The sequence below is a fragment of the Octopus sinensis genome, linkage group LG2 (genome assembly GCF_006345805.1).
Source record: "Octopus sinensis linkage group LG2, ASM634580v1, whole genome shotgun sequence".
In the NCBI taxonomy this organism is placed as follows: Eukaryota; Metazoa; Mollusca; class Cephalopoda; order Octopoda; family Octopodidae; genus Octopus; species Octopus sinensis.
Window position 1 is genome coordinate 168,274,423 of NC_042998.1, and position 15,821 is coordinate 168,290,243.

The following is a 15,821-nucleotide window of genomic DNA, read 5'->3' on the forward strand; positions in this document are numbered from 1 at the left end:
TTTAAATAAAGTATATATATATATATACACCGTATGAAGACAATTACCGCCTAGGACAATTACCTCCCCATAGGACAATTCTCCCGACCACAACTATCCCACGACCTGGTTAATTACCCTCTCTCCAATATATTAATAATTTTAAAATCATCATCTGCTGTCCTCAGGTGTTAATGTCCATGGGGATAAATGTCCTAGATTCATTTATATATTCGGGTTTTTATCTTTTATTCTTTTTTTATTTATCATTTATTATTATTATTATTATTATTATTATTATATTATTATTATTATTATTATTATTACTACTACTACTACTACTACTACTACTACTACTACTACTACTATCATTAATTTTTGTCAAAAACACATTCAGACATGTTTACATCTATGATTGATGCAGTTAAACTACTCTGGAACGATGAAAGACAAAGATGACATTGGCGGAATTTGAACACAAGGTGTAAGGAATACTGATATACTGACGCTCTAGCAATTCTGCTAATCCACCGACCCTTAATCGTTTATATATAGTCACAGGCCAAAAATTTGAGTAGAGTGGTATAATCGATTACATTGATCTTACTACTTGACTTGTACTTATATTATTCCCCCCCCCCCAAAAAAAAGGATGAAAGATAAATCCGTCTCAGCGCGATGCGGGATTTGAACTCAGAACAAATATCGCATGACATTTTTCCAACGTTCTAATGAACCTGCCGATTCACTACATTGAAAGATAAGAATTCAATATTCTCTTCTTTGTATTTAGGATTTTCTTTTGTGTTCCTTTGTGTAAAACATTAGAATAACCTATCATATCTTCTCGCCCTTCGGGGTTAGTTTGTATAATAAAATAATGTAACCCTACCCACAGTCTTCTGATTGTATTTCGCCTGTTTGGTAATGTAATATTAGATCTCCGTTAGGTTCTTACATGAGCGAATGAAGAGCCTTAGCATCTGTGCATGTATCTGTAAACCCTTGCACACGCAAACATACACCACATACATACGCACATACATACACTTACATGTAGTTCCTCACACATCCGTAAAGATATAATCACACATACAGGCATCTACATATATATATATATATATATATATATATATATATATTATATATATATATATATATATATATATATATATACATATATATATATGCTCGCGCACGCACACACGCGCGCGTGTGCGTGCGAGGGAGCGTTGAGGTATCTTTGTGTAATCATCACCAAGCAAACTCCTTCAGGCATCAGGCGGCAGGGGCTATTAACTTCCAGCAAATGGCTAGTCACCTGGAAAGGAAAGACGCCAGTGCTGACACGACGTATCATGTTACAGCCGATCTACTTGGCCCAACTACACACAACACAAGAAGACGCTGCAACAGCAGGTATACCAGTTAAGCTATCCTGTATCACAGTTGACACTGAAGCTAACGCATGTTTCTTACTTGTAGCTTCAAAAACACTGCAGATCTGCACCTGTTATACACAGACGGTTGGCTTATAGTAGTGGTTGTAGAGGTAGCTATTTTTTCTTTCTGTTTTTTTTGGGGGGTGGGTGGGGGGTAATACTTCCTTGCACCTGCAACGGTCATTTTAGTTTCCCGTTGAGATTTTCAAATTCCTCTTTCCACATTCAAAGAATGTCACCATATTATTACGGCTTACCAAAATAAAAGGCTTCCTATATTCTACCATCATTCGGAGAGGTAACAACATGCAATAAGTTTAGTCTCTAGAATAACCAAAATTAGTTCATTTAAATCGTTGCCTGACTACATCAGTCATATAGAAAAACCTTATACAAATCTACGTTGAAAGAACAAACGATAAAGAGAAGAAGAAATAAATAATAAAAAGCGAAGGATTCGAAAGAACACTGAAATAAATATATGATCACATAATGCATTCGATGCAGGGAGGGAATATTCGACATTTTACAAACTTAACACAAAATCCGTTAAAAATTTTCCAAAGAATATTGATGTTTTATCTTCATGTTTTCTGTAAGTGAATTATTTACAAATCTGAATGCTATTAGAGTGTAATAACTCTCTTTTACTTGTTTCAGTCATTTGACTGCGGCCATGCTGGAGCACCGCCTTTAGTCGAGCAAATCGACCCCGGGACTTATTCTTTGTAAGCCTAGTACTTATTCTATCGGTCTCTTTTGCCGAACCGCTAAGTTACGGGGACGTAAACACACCAGCATCTGTTGTCAAGCAATGCTAGGGAGACAAACACAGACACATACACACACATACATATATATATACATATATACGACAGGCTTCTTTCAGTTTCCGTCTACCAAATCCACTCACAAGGCATTGGTCGGCCCGGGGCTATAGCAGAAGACACTTGCCCAAGATGCCACGCAGTGGGACTGAACCCGGAACCATGAGGCTGGTTAGCAAGCTACTTACCACACAGCCACTCCTGCGCCTATTGATGTTTTGAAATACAATGACAGTTGGAACTTATTTTTATTGTTAGCGACAGAAGCAATATCAGTACCAAAAGGCAATCTTTATATCCAACTTAACGTGCTTGTTTTGTTCGAACGCTGAATACTGCGTAATTTACTTTGATAGTACCTCTCATATGGATGCAGGGTGCATAAAAGCACACATATTTATATCGTTGGCAGGCGAGAACCTTTTTGCTGCGGGTGCCAGAACTTCACGTGAGCTCGACCTATCCGATCTCCTCACTGGTAGGCGTCCGGTAGCCATATACCAGCGGAATCTCTCTGCCAACAATATACAGAATTTTTATGTCTTTTCAGGCACTGATGTCGCACATAATCAGTTGACTTGTCGAAAATTATTATTTACGACAGAAACAGTATTAATACAAAAAGCCAATCTTTATATCTAACTTAACGTGGATGTATTGTTAGGACGCTGAATATTGTGTTATTTATCTCGAGAGGATCTCTCTAAGGAAGGCACGGGATATAAAAGCACACATGCGTATATCGTTAGCAGACGAGAATCGCTTGATCCGGGCTCCGGAACTTTTGTTTTATAACTAGCTTATAGATTTCATTTTCTTAAGCGGGTATTTGTCTCTACAACACTTGCAATCCGCTGTACCCACCCCTCGCTTTTTTATCACCTATCATCTAACATAAATTTCGATACGAAATTGTGTGAATTAAGCTCTAATTTTTGTATGGATAAAGATGAGGTTTCAAATATAGGATTAAGATGAAACAGCAATTTTTAAAATTTTGTTGAACATTCCATTCCACCGAACGTGTCATGTGTGCTGCTGGGGATAGTTAAGTCAAGCTGTTTCGTAATATCACGTGACTGACCTGACTATCAGATGTTGCTACACATCGCTGGTCACAATGCGCTTCGCTAAGCGAGCAGGCCAACAGAAGAAAGAGTGAGAGAAAGTTGCGATGAAAGAGTACAACTGCGGGAGCCTCGTGGAGCTTTTAGGCGTTTTCGCTCTCTAAACACTCACAACGCCCGGTCTGGGAATCGAGACCACGATCCTTCGACCGCAAGTCCGCTGCCCTAACCACTGGGCCATTGCGCCTCAACGTTTCGTTATTATACATAATATTACAATATTATCAATTTGATGACATTCATTGAATGTGGAAAGTTGTCTTCATTGAACTAGCTTTTTACACATTCGCATATGAGATTTACACCTAAATGCTAAACCATATTTAATCAGTGCTGCTCATTTACATTGTACATAAATTATGACAGGCTGTCAGACAAACTACAAGATACTTATAAACACGCACACACACACACACACACGCGGCACGCGCAGATACGCGTGCATTCACACATACATACACACCCACGCCCACACACATATATACACACGCAAGCAGGCACGCGCACACATAAATTCACAAAAAACACCCTTCCTCATGCAGGTACATATGTGTGTTTCTGTATGTGCGCGTGTAAAATATATGTCCGTACACACACACACATACACACACACACACACACATACACACACACACACATACACACACATACGTACACACACACAACACACACACACACACACACACACACACACACATATATATATATATATATGCCTGGATTTTTAAACCCCTTGTTTCTTTTTTTAAACGCACACACACTCATATATATATACCTGTATATGTATCTATGCGTGTTTGTGTCTGTATGCTTATTATACACACACATACACAATCCACTCACACACACTAAGTCACACACGCTCATATATATGTAAATAAGCACACACACACAAAGGTACACATATGGAGAAATACTAACAAATACACTGCATAAAACATATGGTTATATATTTGCCGGCGAAAATAAAACAAAATAAAATAAATAAAATAAATAAAGAGAGTGACTGAAAGAAAATACAAACGAACATAACTGATAGCTTCGGAATGATAAACAGAATAGGTAGGCTACTTAAGAAATGTAAATGAATAGAGCCGAACTAACATATCCACATTTCATTAAAAAGCCATTATATTTACACCTGATATCCTTATTTTTATTGAGTATTAACAGATACACGTTACATGAGACACTGCGCTCGTGGCCAAAAAAGCTCTTAAAAATCTGAGTTTGCGATCAGGATTCGATTCTCGGTTTAAATTATCACAGTTCACCGTTGATCTAAAGCGGAGCTCCACCCACTTTTTGCACCACGGACTGAAAAATCACGCGCATAGCAAAGCACAACTAAGTGCATAATGCATATTATTTCTTACATACTTGTACACACACACACACACACACATACATACACACACACACACACACACACACACACACACACACAACACACACACACACATATATATATATATATATATATATATATATGTATGTATGTATGTATGTATGTATGTATATATATTACATCTTTATACATGTATATATATATATATATATATATATATATATATATAACATCTTTATACATGTGTATATATATATATATATATATATATATATATATATATATATTACATCTTTATACATGTGTGTGTATATATATATATGTGTGTGTATATGTGTGTGTGTGTGTGTGTGTGAACCACATATATAGGTACAAGGGCTGAAATTTTGAGGAAAGGGGCTAATCGTTTACATCGATCCGAACAACCTGCTAGTACTTATTTTATCGACCCCGAAAAGCAAAGTAGACCTCGGCGGAACTTTGAACTCAAAACATAAAGCCGGAAGAAGCACTGCTAAACATTTTCTCCGGCGTGCTACCAATTCTTTCCAGCTCACCGCATTTATAACACACAAGCAGTATCGCCTGGCGTTGCTCGGGTTTGTAAGGGAAATAACTATATAAGCATTTTTAGAGAGTTACAGCCAAAAAATAGCAAAAAAATGCATTAAAAATGGAAAAAAAATTACGGTAATTTTTTTTTAAATCGTTGACTCATCGTAGACATTTTTAGAGAGTTACTTCCCTTATATAATAGCGAAAAAAATGCATTAAAATGGAAAAAAATTATGGTAATTTTTTTTAAAATCGTAGACTCGTCGTAGACGCGCGCTAATACCCAGAAGGGCTCGATATGAATCATGACTATAAGATACCCGGTTTTGGTTAAACTGCACCGCAAAATGTGGGAGTAGTTAGGAATCTAAATCGTAGGAGACAGACACACAACCTCTCTTTTATATATATGAAGATATATATAATACAAAAATATATTGCAGACTGCGTTAGTCAATAAAAGCGAATACAATTTTTAAGTATATTCTCTCTGTATGGCCAGGTACTGGTATTGGTCTGCGGTTGGTACTGGTGTGTAGCCTGATAGGTACGCTGACAGAAATGTCAAAGCGTCGGGCAGGCTGCATATATTTATTATATTTTGTTTTTAAAGAACAATCTGAATACGTGTCACTCCATGTATGAAATCACAATGTTGGCATTTTGGTTCACTCGGTTTTATGTTTCAAAGAATTATGGCAAATTAATAAATGTTGGTGTATGCTAATAAATGTGTTTTTTATTAAAACAATATAAAAACAAAGTGCACGCCACTTCTTATATTTCAGAACGTAGTCGCAAGCGAACAGCTATGTTCATACGACAAAAACAATCACTAACAGGTGACAAACACCTCAATAAAATGAACAACAAAGTGGAAAAAAATAGTGCAGAACGGTCTAGCACGAACCGGGCCATTAACCTCTGTATTCAATTTTTAATCTAAGCAGACATTTGATTCTCTTTTTATCTTTTCATTATACTGTGTATATTTTTACTTATACTCATTTGCATTTAATTAGAACATAGAACACGTAGGAAGATGGTGGCTATGACCGATACAGCAGACTAGAGCTGAAAGGACATATATATATATATATACAGAGAGAGAGAAGGAGAGAGAGAGAGAGAGAGAGAGAGAGAAAGAGAGAGACAGAGAGAGAGACAAACAGACAGACAGACAGGCAGAGACAGACACATACGTATGTATGTTTATGAATATATATTAGTGTATATGTCTACACATACACACACACATACACACAATATTATAGACCAAAAATATAGGCAGGTAAACAACTGGTGTCTGGTTATATTTAGACGAATAGTAGTGAAAAACAAATGCTTTTAAGAGAATAAATAACTGGAAATAAGTAAAAGTTCTGCAATGGTATGATCATAATACTTGCGATGTACACTAGTAGGCTCCAAGAGAAAGCAGAAAGTAAGTCCATAGTATTGATGACACAACTAGGTAGTTAGAAGAAAGCTATCTCAAGTAAAACTTTGTTATTGAAAGACAAGAAACAAACAGTATGTAGATTGATCCTTACAGTTGTTTTATTTTGAGCCTCTTCCTGTAGTCCATCTATTTATAATACAACTGTTAGGCTCCTCCGATAGGGGAATTTTTACTGATCTCCTGTGGTATATATACATTTATATAGTTGCATTGGTATATATACATTTATATAGTTGCATAGTGAAGGCGCGTGGCTCAGTGGTTAGAGCGTCGAGCTTACGATCGTGAGGTTGTGAGCTCGAATCCCGGACCGGGCTGCGTGTTGTGTTCTTGAGCAAGACACTTTATTTCACGTTGCTCCAGTTCACTCAGCTGTAGAAATGAGTTGCGACGTCACAGGTGTCAAGCTGTATCGGCCCTTGCCTTTCCCTTGGACAACATCGGTGAAGTGGAGAGGGGAGGCCGGTATGCATGGGCGACTGCTGGTCTTCCATAAAACAACCTTGCCCAGATGGTAACTCTCTAGGTGCAAACCCATGGTCAGTGTCTGACCGAAGGGGGTCTTCAATAGTTGCATTTCCTTATATGCTGTTTAAATATAAATACGTCGTGTGGAGGTGCAATGGCCCAGTGGTTAGGGTAGCGGACTCACGGTCATAGGGTCGTGGTTTCGATTCCCAGACCGGGCGTTGTGAGTTTTTATTCAGTGAAAACACCTAAAGCTTTATGAGGTTCCGGTAAGAGTTGATGGTGGTGAACTCTGCTGTACTCTTTCACCATAACCTTCTATCACTCTTTCTTCCTGTTCCTCTTGTACCTGTATTTCAAAGGGCCAGCCTTGTCACAATCTGTGTCACGCTGAATCTCCCCCGAGAACTACGTTAAAGGTACACGTATCTGTGGAATGCTCTACCACTTGCACGTTAATTTCACGAGCAGGCTGTTCCGCTGATAAATACGTCATAGACTCGATACCTGCTCTTTGTTTCATCTTTTACTCCATCACAAATACACCAGTTTGATAGGTACATTGCCTATACGGAAATCTTCATTTAGGCAGCTGCCATATCCGTGCATTTAAAGTTGGAGTTTAGGCACCAATTCGACCTGAACACTAATTGTATGCACCTGTCATTTGAGATCGCATTACTCACAACATATATATATATATATATATAATCAAAATAAGCAACAAAGATATCCAGAGGTAATGCAGTACGATTGTTTCATGCGACTCCATTTAATTGAACAATGCAAACATTACATCAATGTAAATGTAGAGCAATCTTCAGCTGCACAAAAAAACATAGAATTTAATTAAATGTCTTAATTAAATGTTCTTTGTCAATCTCCTAATCTCCTTGGAGATTTTGAATAAAATTACACTAATGTGTCCTTCAAATTTAATAAAACTCTGTTTTTTGTGCAGCTGAAGATTGGTCTACATTTTAAATTGATGTAATGTTTGCATTGTTCAATCAAAAGGAGTCGCATGAAACGACCATACTGCATTAACTCTGGATATACTTGTTGCTTATTTTGATTATAATCACCTTATTTTAAATTGTATGGATAATACAAATTCTAATGCTTCAACTTAAGTACCATATTCATCTAAATCTAAATTTTTACTGAACTTATATATATACATATATATATATAATATATATATATATATATATATATATATATATATATATATATATATATATATATATATGTATGTATTTATATATGTATGTATTTATGTATGTATGTATGTAATGTATGTATGTATGTATGTATGTATGTATGTATGTATGAATATATATATATATATATATATATATATATATATATATATATATATATATATATATACATATAAGTACTACACACTGTTGAAGTAAAGGGACAGTGAAAGTGAGAGTTAAACTATTCTATAAAGATATGAACGTGTACTCTCTACTAATGGAATACACGAGCCACATCCGAGTTCTCGTTGTGGATATTTCTTAAATATCGATGATGCTCTTGAAAGAAAGCAGGAGCGTCATAAGAACTAGGTCAGTGCTTCTCGACCGGGGTCCATGTGGCACTTAAGGGTCCGTATAAGATTTTGTTATTAAAATTTATGTGTAATAAATTGATTACATTTCTACAATACCCCCAAAATTTGAACAAAACATCGAATGGCTATAAGGGTCCATCCGAGTAAAATAGGGATCAAAGAGGTTCATAAGCAAAAAAATGATTGAGAAGCACTGATCTAGATAAAATCTCAGAAGAGGAAAAGAAAGCCCTCAAGCGCCAAACAACCTGCGCCAAAACATCTTAATTAAAGGGGTTGTTTTCCCAAACATTTTTTTGTACATAATTGTGTCTAATTTAAGTACAAGACCAACGATTTTGGTCAGTGAGAGTGAGTCAACTACATGAATCCCCGGACTTGATAGAACAGTTTATTTATTTACACAAGAAGGATAAAGTGCAAAATTAACATCAGTAAGATTTGAACTCAGAAAGTAGAAAAGCCGTAAGAAATACCACAACGATTCTGCCACTCCACAATTCCATGTTCGGAAACACTTAAATCTGATACATTCCAACTGTGACCATTCTTATTCAGACTTTCTACATTAATGACAACATTATGCTTTGAGGCTTGCTTTAAATCAGTTTTGACTGCGATTTCTAGCAGACAGAGTGACGGTCGTAGAGGATTCCTCCTGAGTGGCCTTATTAATGATATGATCATGGTAGCGATGGTGTTGCATGACAATATTGATAATGTTGACGTTGATATTTATACAGATACTAATATAATGTGAAGGCGCATGGCTCAGTGGTTAGAGCGTCGAGCTTACGATCGTGAAGTTGTGAGTTCGAAACCCGGACCGGGCTGCGTGTTGTCTTCTTGAGCAAGACACTTTATTTCACGTTACTCCAGTTCACTCAGCTGTAGAAATGAGTTGCGACGTCACAGGTGCCAAGCTGTATCGGCCTTTGCTCTTCCCTTGGATAACACTGGTGACGTGGAGAGGGGAGGCCGGTATGCATGGGCGACTGCTGGTCTTCCATAAACAACCTTGCCCGGACTTGTGCCTGGGAGGTTAACTTTCTAGGTGCAATCCCATGGTCAGTCATGACCGAAGGAGGTCTCAGCAGCAGCTCAACTAATATATTGTTACGTGCTTGTGTCACTTCAATCAAATACGGTGGACGAGTTGGCAGAATTGTTACAGCGCCGGGGAAAATGCTTAGGGACATTTCGTCCGTTTTTACTTTCAAGAGTCAATGTGATCGACTTACCTCCCCCCTCAAACTTGATGGTCTTGTGCCAAAATCTGAAACCAATATTCAATGAAAAAAAAAAAAAGACGGTGAGCCGACAGAATCGTAAGCCTACTAAGCAACACGCTTAGTGGCATTTCGTCCCTATTCTTTTCTTTTCTTCTTTTACTTGCTTCAGTCATTTGACTGTGGCCGTGTTGGAGCACCGCCTTTGGTCGAGCAAATCGACCCCAGGAATTATTCTTTGTATGCTTAGTACTTATTCTATCGGTCTCATTTGCCGAACCACTAAGTTACGCGGACGTAAACACACCAGCACCGGTTGTCAAGCGATATTGGGGGGGACAAACACAGACACACAAACATATACACACACATACATATATACATACATACATATATATATATATATATAATATATATATATACATACATACGACGGGTTTCTTTCAGTTTCCGTCTACCAAGTCCACTCACAAGGCTTTGGTCGGCCCAAGGCTATAGTAGAAGACACTTGTCCAAGGTACCACGCAATAGGACTGAACCCAGAACTATGTGGTTCGTAAGCAAGCTACTTACCACACAGCCACTCCTACTCCCTCTTTACGTTCTGAGTTCAAATTCCGCCGAGGACGTCTTTACCCTTCATCATTTCGCGGTCGATAAAATAAGTATCAGTTGAGTACTGGGGTGGGAGTCGATGTAATCGACTTACCTCCTCTCCCGAAGTTACTGTACTTGTGCCAAAATTTGAAACCAATTTTCAACGAAGAAAATCATTATACAGCCCAGTGCCGGATTAGCATGGTATTCACTTTCGGCTAAAATTTATGCCAGCCTCAACATCCTACTGCAGTTGATGATTAAATAAACACCCGCAATATATTAATGATATATTATATGCAGTCGTCTACACCCTTATCGCACAAAAACTGACTCTAAGCTAATCTCATTCTCTTTTAATGTACTCTACCAGACTGTAATCTTCCTTTTAATTCTTCAATATTACCATCTACTTGTATGATATGCTTGTTTGTCCGTGCACGTGTTGGCCTTTGCAATATAGATTCTTCATAAATAGCTTTGCACTTAGGTTTGGAATTCAAAAAGATATTTTGATATCAAATAAAATCATAAACGGTTCTGATTTATGTAGAAACTCGCAAACATCAACATATTTTTTCCGCACGCACACTCGCATACACACAGACACGCACGCACACAAACATATTATGCATACACATCTGTGTGTGTGTGTGTGTGTGTGTGTGTGTGTGTGTGTGTGTGTGTGTGTGTGTGTGTATGTACGAAAATGAAATTATGCCAACGATAGTAAGATGCTGTTAATGTTCTGATGAGAAAAAAAACTGCCGATGGAAGTTAAGTCAATAAGTGCAAACTCTACCCAAATTCCCAACGTCGCCTCAATAGCTTCCGGTTGTGATTAATATATCTAAAAACAAACATGTTGATTTTGGAAAGCCATAGTTAGGCTACTACGTCTTATATTAATAATAATAACAATAGTAACGTCGAAGACGACAAAAGCGTTGACAAAGATTATAACAAATTACACAAAAAGCGTTAGTTGCAATGGACGTCAAAAACGTTGACAAAGATTATAACAAATTACACAAAAGGCGCTAGTAGCAATGGCAAATGAAACTGAGACAATAGCAACGATACTAAACCACACGGGAGATGACAGTAATAACAACAACCGTAATGATAATGATGTTTGGCTCACACATCACGATGATGTTATTTAAACAAATTAGCAAAGTACGACCGATTTCGGAGAACAGTGGACAAAACGATTTGGACTTGCGGGATTTTATTTGAGCCTGTTTAAGTTAAAAATCATGGCGTGGTAGAATTTGGTCGTTTACCTACCTAGGATCAATAAAATAAGTACGGATCATCTAGTGTGGGTGATTAAATCCTTTAACGGTACTCTCCACCGTTCAAAAGGAAATAATAGTTATTACTAGATTTACTACCCAGCATTGCCCGGTAAAGTGTTTCACGGAATTGTTTGCCATTTTGTAGAATGGGAAATCACGGTATTTATGCATGTATACAGTGGCGGGAAATAAATATTCACCCCTAAATATTTATAATTGTATATAAATTCCTTGGATACTATAATTTATTAGTTTCTTTTGCATATTCTTAGTTTATGAATGTGTATACAAATATAGTATTGGTATATCCCATTTATGTTCATTAGAAATTAAATAGATAAAGCATTTTGACATGTACGAATATTTATTTCCTCCCACTGTATATATTTGACCTAACTTCTGGACTTATTTAATTGGAACTATTCAAACAAGAGTAGCCAATTTACATCAGTAGAAGCTTTTTCTAACAATTTTTTTCCTGAAAATCATCTCTTACTTTTGTTTTAAAGTGAAAGAGAGGAAAAAGTGAAAGATGCATGAACGTGTATATTAAATGGACGTGCGTGCATGTGAGAGAGAGAGAAGGGGTGAGAAAAAGTAAGAACTCAAACACACTCATTCACACGCTCTTGCTCTCTCTCTCACACACACATGCACACGTACGCATATGTATTGATGTATGTACGTATACATTACAACACACCTTTTCACTCACTCTCTCTCTTCCCCCCTCTCTCTCTCTCTCTCTCTCGCGCGCGCTCTCTCTCTTTCTCTCTCTTTCACACACACGTCCATTTCATATACACGTACATACATGTTTCACTCCTTCTCTCTTTCACTTTAAAACAAAAGTAAATGAATAAAAAATTTTTTACGGAAATTAAAGAACTCCGGATGATAAAATCACATTCAGTTAAAAATATTTCTAAATGATTAAAATAGTGTGTACGTCAAAAAGTTGACGGTTTCTTTTTTCTTAGAGAGCGCGAAGACTATGTGTGTGTGTATGCCACATATAGTGGGCGTGTGTTTTTGTTGATTGACACGCCATGACATTCATTATATGTGTGTTTATTCTGTATGTGTGTATGAGTTGACGCCATGGAAGCTATGTATTTTTTGTCAAGAAATAACAAAAATTGTGTTTAATCGTAAATAGAGGTCCAGATGTCACACAAATTTGTACTGCAATGCCGAATATAAATATGAATATAAATATTTTTAAAAATTAAGATGAAATATACTATTTCTGAGATATTTCAGTTACACACAAAACATCCCTAGAGTTTTAGTATTATCAAGATGTCTGCCTAGTTTGAGGATGGTAATCATCAGCGTTGTATGATAGCTTTTTCATCTCATATATGTTTTCAATGTCTCATCTTAAATCTCACACACACACACACGCGCGCGCGCGCACACACACATATATATATTGAAATTCCCACTGTACATTCATTTCAAATGTTAGGAGATCATTCTCAAGATTTAGTCTAAAGGCATACTTGCATTCTGCTTCGTTTTTTTTTTCTGTCTTGAATGTACATCTGATACATACGACTTTATATATTTGAATTTGATTTTCTATATTTTCAAAGCCTTCTTTTTTGTCCTCTTGGCGACCAATGGAATCTATTAAGTTAGATATCATGCACGAGGTCATGGTGTAAACCTATCCCAAGTGTGTAATTTCAAATACAATCATTAGTAGATGTAATTAGGAACAAAAATATCTAGGGTTTTTTCGCGATGGGGAGCCTTCCATAAGGATGAATAATGATTAAAATAACTCTGATCCTCTTAGTTTAATGAAAAGTTTTAAAATTAAAAGCCTTCTTGAGAATGATTGATCACCATATTCTAGGCTGAACAATCATATTTTTACACTATTTTTTTAGTTCTGACTTCTTTCCAGATTACATGCTCACACAAAAGATTCAGTACGTCTCAGAAAATTCGGTAGTTTCGTATTCCAGACGAGTATGGTTTCAAAAAAAGCAAGAAAAAATATTACTGCATTTTTGAAATCACAATACATTTCATAATTTTCTTGGCTTCTTAAATGAAATACATAAACGCAAATAATGAAGAAACCAGTGACTTCTCCTTTCCATAGAACCATCCACTCTCTTAATTTCATCTGCAATAAAATCTCTCATATATCGCAACCAGATAGTGAAGGTGATGCATTATTATATCCCACTTCTCAGAGCCAATACTTTGGGCATGGGCTCTGAAATTCCATTATATCATCTTGACTCAACAGTGTGGTTTCTCACAGGGAAAATGCATGCGTTCTTTAGTTAAAATTGTTATATATAAAAGCAAAAATGTTTCTGACTCCAAGCCAGAATCTCGTTTCCGTTGTCAATCAGTTAAGGTCAAGGTAAACTGAATGGGAATTGTCGTTTTCTCAAAACTTTAATGTTTTACCCAATCTATGACAATGGCGAACAGCATTTGACTAAGTGACGACTGCACTGTCCATCAAGGGCTGCAGTTTATTACTTTTATTGTGCTTAGATGTCAAACCGATGTCAAAATAACTTTAATGACTAAGAGAAAAAACAAAAGAAGATGAAAACTCATTAACAAAATCCAGCCCGCAGGTATTCTTTGGTGAATTTGAATTTTCTATGTAAAGCATCTTCTCACTCTGAAAGGAGAAATAAGCGCAAAAGAAAACAAGAAATTGAGGACTGAAATATTGATTTCAAATTTGGGGGTGGTGAGTCGATTACATCGGCCAGAGTGCTCAACTAATACTTATTTCATCGACCCAGAAAGTGTGAAAGGCAAAGTTGACCTACGCGGAATTTGAACTCAGAATATAAAGACAGATGAAATATTGCTAAGCATTTTGTCCGGCGTGCTAACGATTCTGCCAGCTCCCCGCCTTATACCGGGCTGAAATATTGTGTTGTATTGTGGTGATGACAATCTTTCTAGTTGAGAGATGTTTTACTCTTAGGAGTGAAGAAAAGATCATAAAATCCAAGCACAATAGGATATTAGGAATTTTCTTTTATCTTTTTGTATTATATACATACATATATATAATAATATAAATAATACATACATATATATATATGAATACGTATATGTACATACTTACATCTATACGTATATATATATATAAATGCACGAAGGGTGTCCACACAGTTTCATCCTCATCCTAACAAATTCACTCACAAGACATTAGTCGGCCGGAACTATAGTAGAAGACACTTGCCCAAGGTGCTGCGTAGCGGGACAAACCTGAAAGCACGTATTTGCAAAGCGACCATCTTAACTAGAGAGCCTAATTGCACAATTTGGTGCATTTTTGAATGGCCACCTTTAAAAAATTTGCTGTTTTAGAAGTGGTAAGCAATCATACTTATCACTAACTGTTATAAGAAGTGTTATTGTTGTTTAGGATTATACTGTGACAGAACCTAAAACTTCCAAATATTTCTCAGCGTCAAACCAGACTTATACAAACTATCTCACAGTTTTTGTATGTTATATTATTTTTGTGAAACTGACAAAAAGGTTTTTTACTTTTTACAGAAAAGCTCTAACAAGGCTGAAATACTGGCTACGGATCTACTAGAATTTCAAGATGAAGATAAATTTGAAGACAGCAGAGGACAAATTCTACGACACTATACCCAACCTCTGTATAAGAATGCAATCCAAACTTGATAAGAACCCAAAAGCAGTTTTTATGACTTGCGCTGCTCGCTCGTTGATTGTTTTTTTTTTTTTTATTAAACAGGCGGTTGTCAATTGCTGTGCTAAAGCTATTAGTTATTTTGGCGTCATACAATGATTATACACACATTTTTAGTGTTTTGTGTCAGCACACCGATGGGAAAATTTAATGAAGTCTAAGGAAAGAAATAAAAGACTATTAACTTTG

General features: G+C 36.5%; 1 protein-coding gene across 1 annotated transcript in view; it reads left to right on the forward strand.

Moving 5' to 3' along the window:
• LOC115226700 (protein GVQW3-like) overlaps nt 1-15,604 on the forward strand; it is a 24,290-nt gene extending 8,686 nt beyond the window's left edge. Inside the window, exons 2-3 of the mRNA XM_029797721.1 lie at nt 13,833-13,884; nt 15,470-15,604. Coding sequence (XP_029653581.1) covers nt 13,833-13,884; nt 15,470-15,604 — 187 coding nt within the window. The remainder of the gene's footprint in view (nt 1-13,832; nt 13,885-15,469) is intronic.
• Nucleotides 15,605-15,821: the final 217 nt, after the last annotated feature.